The following is a 22,861-nucleotide window of genomic DNA, read 5'->3' on the forward strand; positions in this document are numbered from 1 at the left end:
CTGCATTGTAAACAACAATCACCTCCATGCATTATATAACCGGTAATAAAAATTACCTACGAATAATTGCAATTTTAAAACACACCGATTCCTAAGGTATCGAAGAAATTAATCCAATGTCGCGAAGATAACGCATAATCTGAAACGAGAGTCCACTCCGCGTTGCTCGACTCCGAGAAGACCCATCGACGGACAAGCGTTGCAGTCGATAAATCATATCTATTTAATATTCGAGAGGGATGTAAAATAGGAAAACGGAACACGACTTCCACAGGCCGAGAATATCCCGATCCTCTGCCCGATCGTAGTCCTTTCATTTTCGATCGGGAACACGAGCAAAATAAATTTCCAGCGGCTTATACGACTGACAAACAGCCTGGCCACGAATAAGCGCACAAATTTATGGATTGTTCGCTGACCGTGAGCAAGTGGAACGTCTGGAACCTGTTCCTCGGGGAATTTATCTCCCTCGAAACGTCCCGAGACACCTTGCCGGGTAATTGCAACACGCTCGTCGATTGTGTCGAACTCCGCCATAGAGACGGATGACGCAAACGATGACTCCTTCGCGCGTGAAGAGCTTCGACGTCGACACGCCGTCCTCAAAGGATGACTAACATCATCAACGAGGCATTAATAGACGGAGTTAGCCGCGACAGCCTTTTCACGGGGAATTATTGTGCGCGAGCGTGCACCGAGATACCAAGAAGCCCCTTGTGTTCCATCCAGCCAGCTACGAAACGAAAACCGAATGCTAAATTGAATAATGAAAGCTTCGAAGGGATCTTTGACCACTCCGTGGACGGATATCACGGGATAGGCTGTAACGCGTGATTAGCTCGCTGGGAAGAGCGATGGAAGCTCGTTGAAATTTCACAGATTTCGTTGTCAGTCGATGTAAGATATTTATCGAGTTGCTTCGGAGTGGAAATAGTAATTGAAAAATTGGAGAACGCGGATATTATTATTATTAAGCAAAATTCATAATCTGCGGCCTCTCACCCTCTCTGGAATAATTTTCTGCCAAGTCACGACTTTGAGAATTTTTTAAATTCATTTCCTCCGTCAAAAAATTTCTTCTTTCGTTTCCCTATTTATCGAGTATCAAGCTTAACGTAAAGAAGCACAGGTACCTGGTTTTTCTCATTTATATTGGCACTTTGACTGCCACGCACCTTTTATACGGTACGCTCAGGGGGCCACGATACAATTTCCATCATTCCTAGGATATAATGATGAATTATCAAATAATATGGCAGAGTTAAGAAATTAATTCTTCTATTCAAAATTCTCTATTTATTTACGTGGTTCAAATTTTCAAAAAATGGTTAGAATAAAACAAATATAAATTTAGAAAATCATGGCAGTCAACGTGTTAAACCACTATTATCCTATGTCGGCGAAATAAGAGAGTAATGACAACATCCATTCGATATTAATTATTAATTAGTAACTACCTTTTGTTGTCGATTAACCCATTAACAGTTTATCCTGTGACAGTCAGGGCAGAACGTCAAATACTATATACGGATTAATTATTAACAAGATAGATAATTAACATAAAAAGAACTGGACCTGAATTCGTAATTTTACCACACTGTGAAAGGATGGTTTACCACCCTTTGTACTCGAGAGGCGACCCTCAGTCATTCTAAAGATTCTAAAAATTCTAAAGATCGATGTTAATTAATATATAAAATTTAAAATTACCCAATGATGCGTGGAATATCGAAATAAAATAATGTTACAATTCCTTATTTAAAAATTTTTAAAATATCGTCGACTTTATGGCAGAAAGTCTTCGAATTACCATTTCTCTGTAACGAAAAAATCGTCGAGTGCAAAGGGTTAATAAAGCAAGAATCAATCTATTGTAACACAGAACGATGTACACAAAGCTGATAAACACGTCCAAATTGTCCTACGTATTTCCCTACTCAAATCCAATACCCAACATCGCGTCTGTGAGTTTGCTGTTTAACAATTATATATTTATCACAAATTATAATATATACACGCCACAAAAAGCTTACAAAGATTAGGTACGTGTGGTGAAATTTCTCTTAATACTATTATTATCTCGTCATTGATCACTTTCACATTTTTCATAATAAACTGACTCTCCTCGCAACATATTGGCTCTGACCTACAACAATTGCATAATACCACGCATTCTAGATCTTCCACTCGGATTTCCAAAAGCATACATATCTACATTCGTGCCATCACTCGACCTCGCACACTCGCATTCACCCTAATAAAACCATATCCACGGCGTCTCTGTCTAATTAGACCACACCCTTTTCCCCACTCGGATGCCAAAAATTTCCCATCGCGAGGATAGGATGCACCGAACCCTCGCAGCTCGAAAACCTGCTAAAAGCCCGAATTGCAACTGACCGGACGGGACGCGATCATCTGCAACCGATGCCCGGAGAAACGTACAGCACCCTTGGAGCCGAAAAGCACGAAGGCGCCGCAACCCTCTATGTACGAACGCACGAGCATGTCGGTCCGATATCGCGAGAGAAGAACGGTCAGTTGCATGGTGATCCAGGTTGCTAGGCTCCGGATCATCATAACCGGGCGGTCCCCTCGGTGCAGAGGCGAGCCGCTGCTGCTCTCTATTCAGGAGCATCGATCAGAGTTACGTCCGCGCGCTCAAGTCACCCCTTTTCCTGCTCCGGTTCAATAACCGGCGAGTATCGCAACTAAAATTAACTCTCCCCTCGGCGGTGGCGCGGAGCCGCTCCTGGGACGCGGCGTTCACCTGGCCGGCCCGGAAACTCTCGCCCACGGGATGCACAAAGAGGATGGAAGCGGCGTCGTGGCCGACTTGCTCGTGTCGGCGTGTTAAAACAAATGTCGCCGGAGGAACGACGCGTTTCGTGCAACTTTCCCAGCTTTGCCTTTGATCGCTCGTTCGATTCATCCTGCCTGGCCGTCCGTCCACCGAGCTATGCGATTTTATTTTCCTCGTAATTTCGCGGCGGTTAGCCGACAAGCAGGGGACGATGTTCCCGCGTGTTTCACAATTGTTTCTTCCTTTTTCTATCGACTTTTCACAATCACTGCGATACGGACGCGCGTTCCACCGCTGCTAGAGGATGATGACAGCGTTTTGAATTTTAAAAGCTAGCTAAAAGGTGTGTATTTATAACGAGTGGAATTATTAGCTTCAAATTTGAAATTTTTAGGAAAAGAGCGAGATTCTTTCGATATCGCGAGGAAAATTCGAAGAGCGTTTTATGCAACTGCACAGGCGCGTAGAGATGCGCGCGCAGCGATACATAGTCGTCGGCACTAAAATGGTTAAGAGACACGGAATTAGACGTGAAAAATTTCAAAGAGAACGCTGACAGAAGCGTCTGGAAATAAAAACTTATAAAACTCGTATCTCGAGTGTAGCACTGCTAACAACTTCGATTCATTCTCCACACTTAGAGACACGTGGGCCCGTGTTTTTAAAGCAAAGTAGCTGATCTTACGAGCGGAACAGATACCAACGATGCTCTAAGAAGACGAAGAGAGAAACTGCTTAAACTTACAAGCGATACCTCTGACAGATTTGATAGAAAATAAAAAGAAACTCCTTAAAGTAGCTAATATTACGAACAATGCTCTTCTAGGCAGTGAAACTTTTCAAAATTACAAGCAATGCGACGATCACGTCAAACTTACGCCGCTTACTGATGCTTCCAATAAATTTGACAGGAAATGAAAAGAAACTCCTTCAAAATACTCGGAATCTACGTAATCTAGGGAAGAAAGAGAGAGAAAAATAAAGAATCACGTTCCCGTTGGCAGAAAGTAGCCATCGTTGGTAATTTTCAACACGTAGGTCTCGCGAATCGATTAGAGAGCTATCACTCGAACGATTCCAATGCACGAGCATAAACAGGGGCGTTAAATACGCGATCAAAGACCCGGACTGTGTTCGCGGACGGTAATAAAACCCTGCACGCGTACGACGCCCTGTTCCTCCTCGAGATGCAGCACCGCGGACCCGATCCATAAAATTATTCCTTTCGTTGGAACGAGACGTTCCCCTTCGAGACACGGAGGACTAGGAACAGAAGTCGGTTACTCGGTGGCACCTGCCGGAGACAGCTTGCTGCCACCGCTCGACCGTGCTCGTCAGGCTGAAGGGTGCATGGAAAATTACAGGCGACTTGTCCCCCTAGCGGTGAACGGAGGCCGATGATCGATATCGAACACCGTTGAAAATAGCCGCCGAAGATATTCACCCTCCGGATCGCCAGACGCCCCCGCAAATATCTGCGCGCTGCCATCACCTTAGAGCCAGTGCTAAATAAATTCTTACGGTCATGAATTTCGCGACGTGCCGCGCATTATTCGCGAATATCGCTCGTTGCTCCGGGCTAATTTCGGCCAATGAGATTCCTTCGTTTCGGTGATAATCGTTTGGTCCAGATGGGCCCTCATTGGCATTACTATTCACGGGGGCGAGTCCGCCCGGTACGTAGGAATCTTTCCAAGTTTCGGAATGTTCTTCGGGGATCCGAGATTGGAAACTTTTCCACTTTCCCGACGTTTCGTTAGAATTCGACGAGGATAGTCTAAAATACGTAGGATCGAAGGAAGCGAACGAGAGGGGGGCGTAGAGCAGAGTATCGTGGCGAGATAAATCTGAGAGAAGCAGAAACGCAGCCATGACGTCGAATCGAGCTTAAAAGCAGTCGATGCTTAATTAAGTACCTGCTGTCATGCTCGTCGATCATTTCTCGGTAGCTACGCAACCTATAGAAATAAACATCTCTCTATATGTCTCATTAACGCTCAACCGACAGCACAATGGTCTCCAATCCCGCATTCCGATGAGCGTCGCATAGACACCTAAATATTCATTAGACCATAGTTCGAGTTCCGGATTTGCATCGCGTAGAATCAGTGAATCCAACTCGCTCGTGTCATTCTCCAATTACGAGTCTACGTATGGTCGCCATTCGGCCAGGAATTCCACGGATAAATCTTCACCACGGACATAATTCCCGAGTAACGGCTAGAGGAAAAGATGGGGAGTAAAAAAGCGAGAAAAAGGTCTGAGAAACGGATCGCGCGATTTCAAACGCGATCGCAAGATCGATGATCTCATGCGGCCGTGAACGTGTCTCCATTGATGCCGAGATAGCAGCCGCGTGTGTTTATCGTTCCACGTACGAATTTATGCTCGCCTGTAGAAGAAACAGCCTTGACATTCCACGAGAAAGACGTGGCCAGGCGCGATCTCGCGAAGATTAATCGATCCATCGCGACGCTGAGCAAACTTCGCGAGAGACGCACGCACGGAACGCATTCTTCCACGCGAGCCGTCCCGACCACCCTCCTCTCGAACGGTATGAATGGGATTATTAGCCCTCGAGATCCACCACTTTTCGATGCAGGATGACTCACAGTGAACGGTAACGTGTTGGAAAAATTCTAATATTAAACCGGGCGAACTGGTTCTAAGCGAACGCGGATTCTTGGCAGGGAGTTTGACAGATTCCTGGTAAAAAATACGACTAGAGGTTCGCCAGAGCGGGAGATATGTTTCTGAATGAAGGCCGGTATCGTAGGAAGCGATTCTCTGAATGACGAGGAAGACATTTTTTCGAGTCGATCCTCCGTTCGGCAGAGATCTAACTCGGAGAGTTCGTTGGGCATGCCAACAGCTGGCAGCGTCTCTTCGTGTATTTTTGTTCCATCCCGCGGGTATTGTTGGACCCCCTGATTTCGTTTAAGGACAGCGTATTAATTTTAGTAATTTATGAATGCAAATTGCTCGGGTGTATCGGACTACTTTGGCAGTTTGCGATTATAGAGCAAAATGTAGATTCCGTTTGGCAGAGGACGGGGTTTATAGTTCCCGCTGCACGCGCTATAAATATTCAAGCCGAATTTTCTCGGAAGAGTAACGTCGTATCGAAAACGCATGCTCGGTAATTTTAGTTGATCTTGTGTGACCAAAAATTCGTTTGCGCAACAGCCTGTCAAATTATAGCCGACTAAATTCTTTGCTTCGATATTAGAACTGCCGAACCGCGATGCGTGACTAAATATACTTCACATCGGCGTCTATAATTGGCAGGGTGCAATAAAGCAATCATACCGTAAAAACGAAATATCCGGTAGAATATTCTTCACGGATACACGCATCGCGATTAAAAATAGGAGAAAAAATACAGAGATTAAAATCACTTCCCAAGTGCCAGCTGTTCCTCCGACCCTAACCTCGCGAGCTGCAGCGAATAGCGAACGCAACCTACAAACGCAACCGGAATTCCCCGAAATAAACTACAACCCTAGCGAAGGAACGACCACGTCTTTACTACACCCCGAAACAGTGAATGAACTCGCTGTTCGGACGAGATAAGTCCGAACATCTGCCTGGATCGGTGCACGGAATCACGAAGAAGAGCCGGAGAGCCTGAGCCACTGAAAAATTCACGAGCCTGTCCAGACGGTGGAGAGAAATTCTTAAATAAGCCGTAGCGCGGCTAAATATTCAACGACGGGAATCGTCGATTCGGAAACATCGACCCCCAAACGTGTAACCCCCGGATAGTCCATCCGCGTGGATCTCACGGGGTAGTAAAGCTACCGGTTTGTCGACATCCCGGAGCCATCGACTTCCCCGACCCGGCTCTTTTGACGAGGAAAATCCCTCGGGTGCAGGAAGTTCCAGGCGAGGGCCCAGCCTGCTTCTTTTCGTTCGTTCAACTACGGCAGACTAAACGAAGCCCGCGGCTACGTGAAAAAGCAGCCACGATCGTGGATCTCAGGCGTCCCGAATAGACCACCGGGTCGTCGCTTTTCCCGTGGAAGCCGTCTTTTCCGGGCACACAAGCCCGCGAAATTAGACGATGAATCTTCTATGAGCCGGGTTTCTCCACCAGAGAAACCATCTCGCGTCTTCCATGGGCATCCGCCAGTCATCTTTCACGCGAGACCGTGAGGGAAAAGACGGCGGAGGAGGAAGAGGAACTGGAACAAGGGAGTAGGCAGCGATTACGAGCTTCTCGATTACGGGGATGCAGCTGCTGGAACAGGGGAACCGGAAGGCTGCGGATGCGTTTCCGCGTGAGGGAGAACGCAGTCTGATTGACCTTTAAATGTTGCGGGTATTAATACCACGCTTTTATTGGTGGTCATTGGATAATAGATGGGGAACTTTGCGTGTGGAGAAAGAAGCTACGGGAAGTCCACAGGTTGGAATGTAACGATTTTCGTGCTAGTTGGTGTCAATCGTCTTCAGCTGGATGAGAGATGCAAGAAGATGTCAAAGTACTGCTTTATGTTACATAATTAGACAAGAGATTGGGGTATAACGTGTATAGATCGGTATATCATTCGACGTGTCTTTCGTTGCTTACAGGTGAATGCATCTGATGTAAATTAACTATGGTCATGCAACGATGATGACAGGTCTGCTAGAGGTTGCAGGCCAATACTGATCTTTGGACTTTAAAGATCTTCAGTACTATGCAGGGGTCGGTTTTTGGGTTTAAAAGGACCTACTGTCTACTGGAGCAGTCAGTCCCAAATCCAGAACAGTGTAGAACGCTTTTAACCCTTTGCGAAGGACTCATATACGCGTTTGACGAAAACAATTGATAGTGTCTAACGTAAACGCATCGCTATGACCACGTATGTCTAGAATTTGACATCTTGGGGTGCAAACAACGAAAATAGCGACTGAGCAGAAATGTGCACTTTGCACAATTTGAAATGCCTATCGTGACGGCAACTTGACTTCATGGTACGGTTAACTTAGAACCGTCCCGTCTACAGAGGGGTAAAATATGGTAATTCATAGGGACGTACTTGAACAACTGTACAACTGAATACGGTTACTTCCATGCACGCTAAACGTTGTCATGTCATTCTGAAAACTACTACAACAACGATACACTAAATTACCGTTGAAATGGACGTAGGAAATTTATGGCATGGTCTAAAAGGGCTAGATGTAGTGGGAAAATTTTTCCTCCATGAAAGAAAACACAAAAAAGTCGAGAACAGTTGTCAAAAAGAGTTGAAAACTTGCGATACGGCGAGTTTTATTTTACCTATGATTTAACTTTTACTCAGTTTCTTCTGATTTAATAATTACTACGATTCGTCCAAGTTTCGTTGACATTAGGCAACCATGGAATATCCAAGAGGGTAATTCAAGTTTCACGAGTTAACTACAATGTCTGTGCAGACGGCTGGGTAACAGATCGATGCTGAGAGTCGTATGACAGTTATAGGTTATACCCATATACCTGATTCTCCACTTAGGTTGGCCAAAATCGATTGGCATTACGTGGCTCCTTTATGAGCAACTAGGAGCTGAAACTCAAATTCCGAATCACAGTCTCTGGCATTTCGAAGTTCCAAGACTGCGATAAAAGTGCCAGGACAATGTGCTTTCCAGAATTTCAATCCACGTCTACGGCTTATTGCACGAATGCAGCTTGCAACTTAGTTCGACACGAAGTTGATTATTGCTTCGCATTATTGCCTCCACTAAATCCAAATTAATCGCCGAAACTTTTCAAATTACGATAGCGTTGCTGGTCACAGGGTAACTCGTTCGCGGAAATTGCGACGAATCGAAGGAATCATTGGCAAAATGAAAAATAGACTCTAACCGCTGTCAATTAACGATTTATAATTAGCCGACGCGAATTACGCGAGCGCTTTAATTAGTCTCCGATCACGAGGAACCAATGACGAGGCGTTTCTCGGACAAAAGTGTTACGAAGACCTCGGGAACAATGCACCTTCGTCAGGTGTTACGGTATGGAGTATGAGGAAGCGGCACGAAACGAAAGTGAATATTTTCCGTGAAATTCCAGCGGTTCACCTTTCTGAAATTATTCCGCCAAACGAGCCGAGGATCTTGGAAAATCTTCGGGTGCCAATGAAAACGAAACAGGCTGGCAATTCGGCGATAAATTTATTCACGTTTCTATTACACGCGAAATCTCGGGATTCGGTCTTTCTATTTTACTCCTCGCCGATTGCGGAACGAGTAATTACGCGTACGAATTCATACGTGGCTCGGCTGGAAAATTAAGTTTCTCCTGGCCAGGTCTTATCTTTTCTCCGGGGAAATTACGCTCCGTTCGAGAAAGAAAGTTCCGGCCCTTTCATTCCGATGCAAGTGCCTCTTAATGTTGCGTTTATGCTTCTATGCAGTATTTGCTCGTGGATCTTTGAATGCGACAGTGGTTGCGGAACATGCAGCTTGTTTGTTGCATTCAGCCTTTGTTGCGTTCTAAGTACTATGCAGAGATGGTGAAAATGAATGACTTTTAAGTTTATTTTACCAAGAGAAAGTCGAGAAAACGTAGTTGCCGCTGCTTCCTAGCATTTCAGATTCCAATTGCTAATTCTGGTCAATTGAGTCATTTCATTTTCTCACAAATGCGCTATACGAGCTACCTACGTGGTAAATACCAGTTCTTAGAAAACTAATATACAGAAATATATAATAGTTATAGAAAATTTATCCTGATGCCATCTTGATACGTGTCAAGGAATTTTTACATCGGATTATCAATTTTCAAATTAATCGTATTGACACCAATTTGGGATTTAAATGTGCCTCGGGACAGGCCCTCAAACTATAACTGAACGTGACTTTGCGAGACGTCGCTAACTTGGAAACGTCACGCGTGAATCAGGAACTATCCGTGGTGCAGAGACAGAGCTCGTCCTAGGGTCCATTTACCGAGAAAATTATTAGCGGTCGTAGATCTAAAATATGTCACGCGTGGAACAACTAGGCATAACATTACAATATCGATAAATCGTCGATTGGAATAATATCCCATTTCGATGGTGCCATTAAAATGCCTGTGCACCGGGTATGACCTCGCGAACGGTTGACGTCAGAAAGCGATTACGAAGCGTGACGTTTCCTTCTACCGCTTCGGGGGACGACAATAAAATCCAGGTAGGTATAGGTATCAAGTTCAAGAGCGTACGGTGAAAGATAGAAAGGGAGCTTTACGATCAATTCGGTAGATTTACGAGGCCGGTAGCGGGCTAAACAATCCAGCCCAACTACTCGTCCCTTTACGGTACCTGGACGAAACATGCGACTGCACGCGGCCTCTCTGCCATAATTTCGACGACCCACTTTCTAGGCCAATTCTGCCCGAGGAAAACTCGCGAAAATTGCTCGTCGAATTCTCCTTCGTAAACGGAATCCGCAATTTTCTGCTCCTTTAATGCGCACAGATATTAGTCGAGTCGACTGAACTCGAGGAATGGTACATCCACCATTAGGGACCATACGGAATTATAAGAGCTTCCGTGTTTCTGGGCTCGAGCTGCTCTGACGCAATCGTTGTCCAAGGCAATCGGATAGTCGTTTCGCTAGAAAAATCGTTCTCGATTATGTAAATCCCTGCTCGATTAGAAATAGGAAACGGTACTCCTTTGATGGCATTACTGCGACGCTCGCGGATTATGCGAATTTTCCGACAAAAATACACCGACTTTTGTTGGAATTCATTGCTGTACTTCGAAATAACAGAAAATGGCACTTCTTTGATGCAACTGTTGCAGGTTTCTGTATTACCAATTTCTGAGAAAAGGAGAAAGAATTTCAGATCACGAGGGGGAGTACTTTTTGATAAAAGGAAATAAAAAGAAATAGAATTTTTATTGGAATTTATTATTGGGTCTCGAAGTGACGAAGAATGGTACCTCTTCGATGCAATCGTCATAGATTTCCATATATAAAGAATTTTTGAGAAAAAGGAGGGAGAATTGCAGATTACACGAGAAAATATTTTTTGATAAAAAGAAATAAGCAAATTTTTAGGAAATTTTTGCGAGAAGGAGGAAGAATTTATCGAATTTTCGACACGTGCATCTCTATCCGAATTCTGAGATCCTCGGTTTGCGCATTTGCATAAGCTGCAAGATTAAGCGTAGCAATTTTTATCGATTCGCCTAGGATAAACATCCTATCAAGTTGATCGAGTGGCACGGACTTAATCCCGAAATTTATTTATTCACGCTGACGTTTCTCTAGTCTAGCCTACACGCACAATGAAATACCTTCGAGCTTACCAAGCCGAGAGAAATATACGTCACGCAGACAATTCACGCAGACGATATACCGGTCTCCAGCTTCGCCCGCGAATACTACATCACGGTTAACGCGCGAATCTCGGCAACACGTTTGTGTATCATTTAATGTACCGTTCGGGATACACTAGGCCAAAACTGATTAATGCGAGTTTCTAAACTACCGAACACTTATCTCGAATATTCGTCAATCAATTCTGCAGCGATAATTGGTTCTTCAAACATCGGATAGCCATTTTGCGTCTGGCAAGAGCCTCGCGGAATCGACGCAGGTATAGAAACGGAATTATTCCTCGCGTATTCAAGGATTCCTGCGAATTTTCGAAAACTAATTCTCGCTTAGGATGATAACAATTCCTACGCTTCGATCGATGCGTTTTATAACTGATTATCAAAATTCTGCAATTTTCCAATTAAAAACTGCGAAATTCCGAAACGAAGGATACCTAGGCACAAATATTTAATATAACGACGGGAAATTCCATAATTAATAACAAAAAAATTCCACGACACGGCAATTTCATAACGGAGGATACTGTAGCACAGAATTCCGAATTTTCCGATAAAACATCTCACTCCACGATGATTAATCGGCGCGATCGAAAATTGAACAAGGTACTAGAGATGTTTTCACGAATAATAGACTGGTAAAATAGATTCCTGTAGACAAAGTGCATCAATCCGATTCAAAATTGAAGAAAATTACATATACCTAAATTTTACTACGAATAATAGATCTGCAGAATAGACTAGTGTACACAAAGTGCATCGAGCAGGTCCAAAATTGAAGAAAATTCAAATTATAGACAAATTTTACTACGAATAATAGACCTGGGAAATAAACTCTAGCGCACAAAGTTAGTTGATCCGATCCAAAATTGATGAAAATTTAAATGCACGCAAATTTTACTACGAATGATAGATCTGCAGAATAGACTGGTGTACACAAAGTGCATTAGCCTGGTCCAAAATTGAACAAAATACCAACAATCCGAAACTCCAAGTATACTTAAATTTTGGTACGAATGTTAGACTAGGAGAACAATCTCGCGAAATTGTTATACACATCGTGCATCGGCCCGATCAAAAATTGAAGAAAATCCAATTATACTTAAATTTTACTACGTATAATGGACGTAGTCTATTCAGAACAGACTCCTTTACACAAAGTGCATCGGCCCTATCGAAAATTGGACAAAATACCGACAATCCGACACTCCGAATACACTTAAATTTTAGGACGAATGATAGACTTGGAAAACAAAATGGCGTACACAAAATGTCCCGTCACGGAATGGAAAGTTGCCGAATAGAGGGCAAGGAACGCGACGGAGTGGGCCTGAAACTTAGTCCCTATGCATCGGCCCTATCGAAAATTGGACAAAATACCGACAATCCGAGACTCCGAATATACTTAAATTTTAGTACGAATGATAGACTTGGAAAACAAAATGGCGTACATAAAATGTCCCGTCGCGGAATGGAAAGTTGCCGAATAGAGGGCAAGGAACGCGACGGAGTGGGCCTGAGACTTAGTCCGCGCGGATCCATGAAACGACGGACGACGCCATTAAAGTCAGCGGACTGTAGTTCGCGGCTGGAGGACCCGAAGAAGCATCGCAGACGTCGAATTACACCGTCCTTCCCTCCCGTGGCGGTCGGGAACCCTCGAGCCGAAGGTTCGTACGGTGTTATCCAGGCTGGCCAACCGGGAGCATCAGAGGCCGACGAGCTGGCGGCTCTCTGGCTCAATGAATGATTTCCGCGCGCTGTTGCCACGTTACGTCTGCATTCTGCACCCATTACTCCTGCTGGCGTCGCGCGTTTTATCGTTTCCTGCAGTTTACTATTAAACATTGCGCAATTATGCCTCCACGCTGACCTAACAGCCGGGCCCCGCCGCGCCGGCACTGCGTCATCGCTTAGCCCGACCCCGAGGAATGCTCCGCGCTCTCGCGCAGCTTGTCCGAGGGGAAAGTTCCTAGGAGCGGAGGATGAACAGCTCTGAGAGTTGTTTCAGAGGGACACGAGGGTGGAGTCGCGCAATCGCGAGGATGAAGGTGTGTTTGCCAAGATTAGAGATGGAACTGCTGATGGCGAAGCTGAGACTTTCGATACAATGACTACCGAACGTCAATAGAGTATTTACCACAGTTTTTCTTGAATTAAGTGACTTGGAATATGTTCACGTTGTACTAATCGCGATGTCCGTTGTATCATAAGTTCATTCGAATATTTGAATATTGCCACGTGACTCGTGTGCACTTCCTTGCGCGCCCTGATTGTCATTAGCGCCTTGCACTACGTATGACTTCGTCATTTAGAAGTATTTCGTTTTAATTAATCACTAAGCATTTATTCCATCCACGATAAATTTAGACAAAGATTGAAGAAGTTCTTTGAATTTTACGCTGCTCGGAATATGTCACGAGGAACTCCTGACGAGTTAGACTCGTTATTCTAGGGTTCAGGCGAGTATAAATACCAGTTTAAGCATAAACAAAGCGATTGTCTCCGAGATGAGCCATATTTTCGCTGCTAAATTAAGCAGCCTGTCTGAGTTCTAACGAAACGTAATTGCATTTTTCCTCCCAATGTCTTGCAATTTGAAAACAGGATTGTTGACAGCGAGTAGACATCGAGTAGCGCAAAGAATATGACGCGTTATTTCTGGATATCTTGACAGGGTTCAAACTGTTCCCTGACATTGCATTATTCTCAAGTATTGAAAAGAGAATCGAAAATCAGACCATATTCGCGACAGGAAACGAGTATCGCGTTGACAGCGATTGGCAGATAACAGGGATTAATCAAGAAGCAAAGCGCGTTGTTTGATTAGATAATGGGTGATCGTGATAATCTAGATTTAACGCAAACGTGAAGAGGAATTGAAACAAAAGTATGGAAAAGAAGAGGAATGGTAACCTGTCCATAACCGAAGTGTTTCTGCAAACGTGTCTCGCGTTACGAATTAATCATCGATACGCGAACACGATTATCGGTCGCGTGCAACTACGTCAAACGGGCAGGATGATTCACGGTTCCAAGAGGTCGAGAAGATTCCTAATTAGCGATTAATTCTCGGGCTGGGAAGTTTCAGCGATTTTCAAAGGTTTCGTAACGCGAGAATGGAAACCGAATAAGGATAGTTCCGCGAATCTAGCATTGCTGCCATGCGAGAGATAACGAGAGAGCTCCACGTAACGACTGATAATCTCCTTTGTCTCGCCGTGTAGCAACAAACATTTAAGCGAGAATAGCAAGTCACTCCGAGGCATGCATCGGTCTCAAAGAACCATTTAACGAACCTACATTAGCGCAATCTCTCACACCAATTTCCACGACTATCGCCATCACCTACGATCCGCCATTTTACCCTAGAAACTTGAATTTCCTTCGGATCCGTGTCCGTTGCGCAACCCGAAGTTAGGCTCGCCTCCTGCAAACCTAAATTCTCTTATGGCTCTCTCTCTCGCGTTAGATCTTCCCTCTGAAACCGATTCTCTGAGCTTTCCTAACGCAACAACCCAAATTTTCCCCCGAATCTTCCATTTTCTGTCAAATTGGATAGAATGATAATTCTAAGTGATCGATACTTAAGAAATGTGAATTTTCTATAGATCTTGCGTTAGATCTTTCCTCTGAAACCGATTTTCTGAAGTTTCCTAACGCATTAACCCAAATTTTCCCCCGAATCTTCTATTTTCTGTCAAATTAGATAGAATGATAATTCGAAGTGATCGATACCTAAGAAATGTGAATTTTCTATAGATCTTGCGTTAGATCTTTCCTCTGAAACCGATTCTCTCAGGTTTCCTGACGCTTCAACTCAAATTTTTCCCTGAATCTTCTATTTTCTGTCAAAGTGGATAGAACGATAATTCCAGGTGATTTATACTTGAGAAATGTGAATTTTCTATAGATCTTGCGTTAGATCTTTCCTCTGAAACCGATTCTCTGAGGTTTCCTAACGCACCAACCCAAATTTTCCCCCGAATCTTCTATTTTCTGTCAAATTAGATAGAATGATAATTCGAAGTGATCGATACCTATGAAATGTGAATTTTCTATAGATCTTGCGTTAGATCTTTCCTCTGAAACCGATTCTCTCAAGTTTCCTGACGCTTCAACTCAAATTTTTCCCTGAATCTTCTATTTTCTGTCAAAGTGGATGGAACGATAATTCCAGGTGATTTATACTTGAGAAATGTGAATTTTCTATAGATCTTGCGTTAGATCTTTCCTCTGAAACCGATTTTCTGAAGTTTCCTAATGCTCCAACCCAAATTCTCCTCTGAATCCTTTATTTCCTGTCAAAGTGGATAGAACGATAATTCGAGGTGATAGATACTTGAGAAACGCGATTTTCGTATAGATCAACGATCGTTTGACGATTGGAAGATGGATTTTCTTCCTCGAAAGCTAAATTCATTTATGAGATTATGAGACGCTCCGTTAAATTTTTCAACGAGAGTCCAAAGTCGTAGCGAGACTGAAAGCTAAATTTTCGTAATTAAGTAGGGAAATTTTCGCAAGATCCAGACCGGTTACACAACCAGGAGACAAAGTATCAACCTCTATCCCACAGTAGCCAGGTTTCGTCGCACATCTGTTGCACAATTCTCGGAGCAGCGACCACGGCTAAGTGCTAATGACGAATCGTGCGTATTAGGTACCCGCGGATGATTGATCGTCGACCATGGGGAGAGGGAATGATTAAACGGCAACGCTGCAAAGGCGCGGCTGCGTCTTACGTTACGTCTTACGACGCAAGCTCCTCTCTCTGTCTCTCTCTCTCTCTGTGCTCCCTCAAATTCGCCTTTGTATTCCACGAGAAAGGGGAGAAAAAATTTTCGAAGCGAAAAAAAAGAAAGAAAAATGAGGGAAAAAATATGGAAATCGTAGAAAAAGATAGTCGTCGCGCGAATGGACCGATCCGCAATGGCGGAAGAGCAATTTCGCGATGGGAAAGCAAACCGCGACACGCCCCAACGGATAACCGAAATATCGATGAACGCGGCGCGAGTCGATCGTCGACCATCGATTATCTGCACTAATGAATGCGCAAACACGGATGTTCGAAAGGTTAACGTTTCCTGTTTGGCGGTGGAAGTCGAGTGCCTATCGTTGCGGCTACCGGCCATCGATACACCCCTGTCGATGGAGGTATTATCGGCACGATGTTTGCGGTTTGCTACGTTGTAGTCCCGACTTTCCACGAACTTTAATCAATTTTAGATGTTTGCTATCGCGATACCTCTAATACCTACAGCGTTACGCGTTTCGTACGCCTTGAAATTCCAGCCCGGTCGTTTAACGCTTTGACTGACACCACGTTGGACCTGTATGACCAGCCAAGGTGGTCTTTGGTGACCGGAGCTTTTATATGCTTCGAATAATAAAAATACTTCGCATCCTGAGCGAAACATGTGATTTTGACGTGGCAGTCGAAGGGTTAAGTGTTATTACCAACATAGTATATTACTATTCGCGTCATCTCTGTGTTTAGAATATTACCGATCTGTCGTGTGACATGTATGAGTCTACGAATGTGTATCCGCGTTTATTTGCGGATTATTACTCCACGGTATTTCCACTGTACTCTGGTACAATCGACAGTTTCATTTCCCGATCTCTACGTCAAGGTGTCCCATAAAAATAGCAGTAACTCTTCTCTTGGACCTACGATCTTTGGTCATCTCGTGGCCGATAGTAGGCTGCTAATTCCAATTAACGTGTGATGATATCTAATAGATTAGAGACACCTTCCTGTCTGTATTGTACTTAGAAAGAGAAAAGAAGGAGTCATCCACTAACCTAATTTTAATCCCATCGTCCAAGATTGAAAAATGGAACCTAAAATGGCACCTCGGCGAGTACGATCTTCCGCAGATTAAGATATCGTAAACCGCGACGATAAATTAATATGTTCTCGTACTCGTACGCACTCGACACGCGTACTTTCAGGGAAGCAAGGTTATTAATGCTTGGCTGTGCAGGATGCCTGGAAATGGCAAGACTTAAACGCGATTTTCGCCGGCAGGGGCGGATGAAAAGTGAATCGCGGGTCGCGTCACGGAGGGACAGAAACGCGGTTACGTTAGTCGCACGGAAGACACTGGGAAACGTACTAAAATCCGAGCGTTCTGCATATAAATTATTCGCGGCTGCACGATGCACGTGCAGCAAACCGCCTAGATTTACGCGTTCCTGCGGCAACGCACCGCGAAACACGTAGACGTTACGTGCCGCGAGGAGCCTGGTCCACGCTTGCTTTCGAGCTAACACGCGTTGCATGATCAAATAGTACATGAAAAGTGGCCACACGAGGCTAACGGAAGGCGGATAACGAGATTCCTGATCAATATTCCCCGGCTAAGGAAATTCGAGAACGGCCGAACAGAGGATTGCTTGTTCGAATCCGCTGCTCTCCGCGAGGAACACGAGTGTTCTTGGAAACTAAGTCTCGAGCGGACGCGATGAATATGTCGACTCCAATACCGACCACGTGCGTTCTCTTCCACGAACCGATTTCATTATCCTTGGCGTAATCGGTCGGTGAAGTACGGAATATGTTCGATTTCGGAGATAATCGTAGAAGACAATTATAATACATAAACTGAAGGTCGTTCATTTTTCTATATTCTCGAGACTGTATTAAGATAAATAAAATTACGCAAGTCGTATAATACTTGAACTATCGACCCGTAATAAATAGCCACATATGGTGTAAACAAGCGATAATAATTATAATATCGGGAAAGAAAATATTTAATGGAGGATGAAATTATGTATGACATTAGTAAGTAGTCCGGAGAAATTATATACACGGTTTATAGTATATATAGTACAGATAACCCTCCTATAACACGGTAGATAGGTTCCCAGAAAATGCCGTGTTGTGTGAAACCGTGTTGTATGAGACCCAGATGCAGTACAGAAAGTGAGGTTACGTTCCGAAAACTCACTAGAAACTTACTAGAAACAAATTTTTTTTTAATTCTACATAAAGAACCTAATTTTTCTTAAAAATATAAATGTATGTACAACATAAAACAAAAAAGGAACAAAAATATTATTTTAATTTAACGCAACTTCAATTTAATAAATTTCTTCATCGTCCTACCCATGTAGAAGTACAGTGTTGTACGAAGGTTTCTGCAATTTTCTTATTGCGTTAGAGCGAAACCGTGTTATAGGATGCCGTGTTGTAGGAGGGTTTCCGCAATTTATGAATCGTGTTATAGTGAAACCGTGTTATAGGAGGGCTACCTGTAACTCTTTTGTAAACGTACCCATCAGTACCGATTAGGTGTTGAATCATCGGAGGACAGAATTATGTATGACATTAGTAAGTAGTCCGAAGAGATTATATACACGGTTTATAGTATATATAGTAACTCTATAGTAACTCTAAATATACCGATCAGTACCGATTGAGTGTTGGATCATGGAGCGAAAAACATGTAAGAAGTGGACAGTCGTTACGTTATTAATTAACGTGTAATAAACATAATTTTGCAACGAGAAATACAAGAGTACGTTCGATAAAAAGGCAAACTTGTTTATCTCTTGCTACGCGATTACGGCTTGCGCAATCTTGATCTACGTAGTTAGGTCAGATTGCCTAATAATTTTACATAAATGAAGAAACATAAATGAAATGAATCAGAACCTATTGAATTGCTATAGCCATTCCAATTTGCATAGGTTCTTGATTACAATTTTTAATTGTATTGACATTTTCGTGGTGAGCTAATAATTTTGCACGAATGAAGGGATCAGTAGCTATTGAACTGCTATAACCATTTTAATTTACATATGTTTTCGATTAAAATTTTTAATTGTATCGATATTTTCCACTAATATCGTGGTTTCTAATTACCCAGAACTTTTCCTCGTTCTTTTAAAAAATACATACTGAATTCAAACGTTTCAAATTATTGGAAACTTTGTAATTAACTCAGCAATGCAACAGTTCCTTTATTTCCTTTTTCTCTCTTGGACATTTTAACGAAACACTGTTTACCAAACGTCCAGAGTCCTATAAAAGAACGAACGAAATCGTATTCCAACGAAGGAATCGTGGACTGTCCGAAAAATCGAAATACAGCAGCGAATGGGAAAAGATGGGATAAAGCAGCGACATTGGGCTGGCACCTAGGGAAGAATACTAATTCCCCAGACCAGTGGGCGCAAAGGCCTAACCAGCGACGAGCGATCAGAGACAACGAGAGGCCTAACGATCTATCAGGGCCGCGGGCGCAGAAACAAAAAGGCGGCTACGACAATGGCGGATGCTTTTCGTGGGAGCGCGATAACAAAGCTCCCTTCGCGCGAACGTTCCCGTTTGCAGGGGAAAGAGAAGAGGAACGCGAGTCCAGCGGGCCCTCGTCTTCTCTCCTTTCTCCCTACGCCCTTACGCGTCCCTGTCCCGCCTCCCTTTGTCCCTTCCTCGACAACGACCGACGACCCGACGAGATAGCGCCAGCCGAGGAAGCATCCGGAAGAGGACAGGAAAAAATGGGGAAAAAAGCACGTGTAGGTAGTCAGAGCGGTGCACACGCGGGGTTTGTTTACAGGCCATGGAACTCTCTCTCCATGGGTTCCTTGACTCGCAATCGAACCACTCCGATTCCCTTTTCTCCGCTACGTCTTCCCTCTTTTTCTCCCGGCCACTCTACCCAGTCTTCCTTCTTCGTATCACTCACTCCCTCTCTCTCTCTCCCTCTCTCTCTCTTTCTCTCTGTCTTTTTTCCCTCGTAATTCTACTACGAGAGGGCTCCGCTGGTCGCGTGGAGTTGCACGATTCACGTAGAGAACGGTAATCGCGCGCAGCTGCGCCGACGCCCGATAAAAAGGCTCGTTCACGAGAGCCACGATGCGCGACGACAATGGACGACGACCGGCGTCGATCGTCGCCGCGGTAATCGAAAGTATGGAAGAGAATCGCCGCGATCGAGTCACCTGATCGCGATCGAGAGATACTCGAAGGTGGCCGGGCAGGTAGAAGGCTAGGTAGAAGCTAGGTAGAAGCTGGGAGCACCCTGGCTGCTAGCTATTGTTCCTTTGTGCGCTAGGCTGGAGGTCTTGAAAAGTGGGTATCCGGGTAATGACCGATTGAACGGCTAATGGCTGAATAGACGGACGAACCTGCGACTTCGGGAAATTCTCTGCGCGGATGCCTGTGGGAAATTCCTCCCCCCGGACCCTTCCGAGTGCACTAAATTTCCTACACATTTTCTGCCAGCCAATTCTCGGAAAGGGTATCACATCGTCGAGTATACGAGAATTCTTGGATCTCTGTCTCGTTTCGAAGTTTCACTAGGAAGTATCTGGTTAGGTTGGGGCACGTGATCGGTGATTGCGAGACGCACCGAAAGTTTCGAATTTTAAACGCGTTATTAATTAAGGAATTAGTCGCGACGAAGGTATAAACTCGAGCTAACGATACTTAACCTCTTGTACTACGTTGAAACTCGTAAAAAGCCCGGTCGAAATTTGAAACACGATATTTTACGACCGAATGCAAGATAGGCGTTAGCACATTCGAGATATTCATATTTGGACAGAGATTAAGACCACGAGCCAGACTCGAGATATTCAAGTTTGGCCTGAATTGCCGATAACGTGTGAGACTCGTGATATTTATGTTCGACCCGAAATGTCGATCACGAGTCAGACTCGTGATATCCACGTTTGGCATGAAATTATACGACGAGCCTGACTCGTGGTATTCAAATTTGGCCTAAAATTTTCAACACGAGTCATGCTCGTGAAAATAGTGCCTTTGACTACTATGCGTGACTATAGTAGTAGACAAAAATTAAGACAAGTGCTACCGTTCCTCTTAACTCCTTTCGCAAAGAATTGCAAGCTCTATTGCGATGGTCAGTTTTTCTTTTTCTTTTTTCTTCAAAAGATTTGCGTCAAAGCACCGAATGCTAAAGACTGCACGATGGTAATGTTTCCGTCTCTGACACGTCGCTTCGCGGCGACGCCCGCCATAGCGAAAGGGTTAAACCGCTTTCGCGATTACCGGCACGTGCGTGCATGATTCGCTTTCACTCTTTTATACAAACAGGGTAAAAAGAATCGGGCATCCGCCGGTAAGAAGCGGTAAATAACGAGAGTAAACGAACCTCCGATTAAGACAGTTAAAACGTGTTCTGTTTACGTGCTGAGTTTCGAAACTGGAAAAATTCCATGGTACTTGCGGAGCGAGCATGGATCTCGGTCATTTTTCGAAGCAGCTGCTAATCTTGGAAATTTACAGAAGGGCGTTAAATCGATGAGAAGTAGATCTACCACTTTGATCGTGGCCTATATTTATCCAGCGGGAAGATTTTCCAACGATAAAGCTCTCTGTTTGCCCGATAAACGTCTACTTCTACCGACGACGGTAGACCACCTACACGGTGTTGAGCAAACATCGCGCACAAAGGAAGCCAAGTGTTAATTAAATCATTTACAAACAGCTCGGCAAACATACTCCGGGTAGGCTAAGATCATCCGCGTCGACCGTATAATAATTTCATCGACCACAGTCCACGGACCAAGCCCCTTCGGGGTATCCTAAATATTCCTACGAGCATACAGCACGGGTCACCGAGTTTCCCGACACATGGTTCCTTCGCGTCTAACTCGCAGCAGCTGTAGCAAAGACAAAGCCTAATTTCGCAGCAAGACGCTGCCACAACGTGTCTACTCTTACTTCCGCCCTAGAGAAACTAGCAGGCGTTGGGAAACTCACCTATCACGGTGTTAGCAGCGACCTCTTTGGCGGCAGCGGCCGCAGCCGCCGGACCATGGGCCAGGAAATCGCTGAGAGACAACGAGGACGCGATGATCTGACGTTTCTCTTCGAAATTCAAGTAATCCAGACTATTGCTCCTCTGTGGTCCGGCGACGATCGTCACGGTCTTGGCAGCGTGATGATGATGATGGTGCTGCTGGTGGAGATTGTTCTCCACCGACAGGTTGCTCGGTTTCTCGTTGCCAGCCTCGTTATTGGCAGGGCTTGGCACCAGGTAGACGCCGCTCACGCGTATGGACATCGTCGACGGGCGATCCTTGAAACGGCCGCGCTTCTTCCGCCTCCAGGGGCTGAGGATCGCAACCAGGCCCGGCAACGAAGCTACCGGCTGCTGGCCAGCTGAAACATCCTGACGACTGCCCGGTCGAGAGGTCGGCTCGCGTCGCTTGTTACTTCGAGGCAGCTCCACGGCTCGGCGTTTAGTGCGTTCACGATCGCCGAGGAAAATTTATGGGCTCTACTGTGCGCGCTTCTGGCACCGGCTACCGTGAACGCTGCGCCGATGATCGCTACTTCTTACACGATCTCAACGTCTCCTCTATTTTCTCGCGGATCCCTCGATATCGAGATCCAGATGGAGATCGAGGATCGTCGCTCGCGCGCTTTCCGGCCAGTTTCTTCTTCTCTAGTTCCCCCGAGGGCTGTTACTCGTCTTCTTTTATCACGAGTCGCGCGATTATTACTAGGTAGAAAAGGTACAACAGGTATTCAAGATGGCAGGATTTCCGTATCACGTAGTCGTTTGAAAATTCCAACGGAGTCGGAGCCCGGATGACTGGCAGATTTTCCTCGTATTCGGCCGCTCTCCGCGATTATATGGCACTGTGTACATACATACGAGAAATGGCCCAGGCAGGGTGACCCTCCGCCGTGTGGTTCAATGGTCTTTGCTTATAACGGAAGGAAGCGAACACGGGCCTTCCGCGCTCTTTCTTTTTTTTTTTTTTTTTC

At 44.7% G+C, this 22,861-nt stretch overlaps 1 protein-coding gene across 3 annotated transcripts in view; it reads right to left on the reverse strand.

Annotated features, from left to right (window-relative positions):
* Window positions 1-22,854, reverse strand: part of LOC108555166 (phosphatase and actin regulator 2) — a 446,127-nt gene extending 423,273 nt beyond the window's left edge. For all 3 annotated transcript variants that reach the window (XM_017910706.1, XM_017910705.1, XM_017910704.1), the window contains exon 1: window positions 21,848-22,854. In XM_017910706.1, the coding sequence (XP_017766195.1) occupies window positions 21,848-22,151 (304 nt within the window). In that variant the 5' untranslated portion in view covers window positions 22,152-22,854. The remainder of the gene's footprint in view (window positions 1-21,847) is intronic.
* Window positions 22,855-22,861: the final 7 nt, after the last annotated feature.

This window comes from Eufriesea mexicana, unplaced genomic scaffold, assembly GCF_001483705.2.
Source record: "Eufriesea mexicana isolate 0111107269 unplaced genomic scaffold, ASM148370v2 scaffold130, whole genome shotgun sequence".
Classification (NCBI taxonomy): domain Eukaryota; kingdom Metazoa; phylum Arthropoda; class Insecta; order Hymenoptera; family Apidae; genus Eufriesea; species Eufriesea mexicana.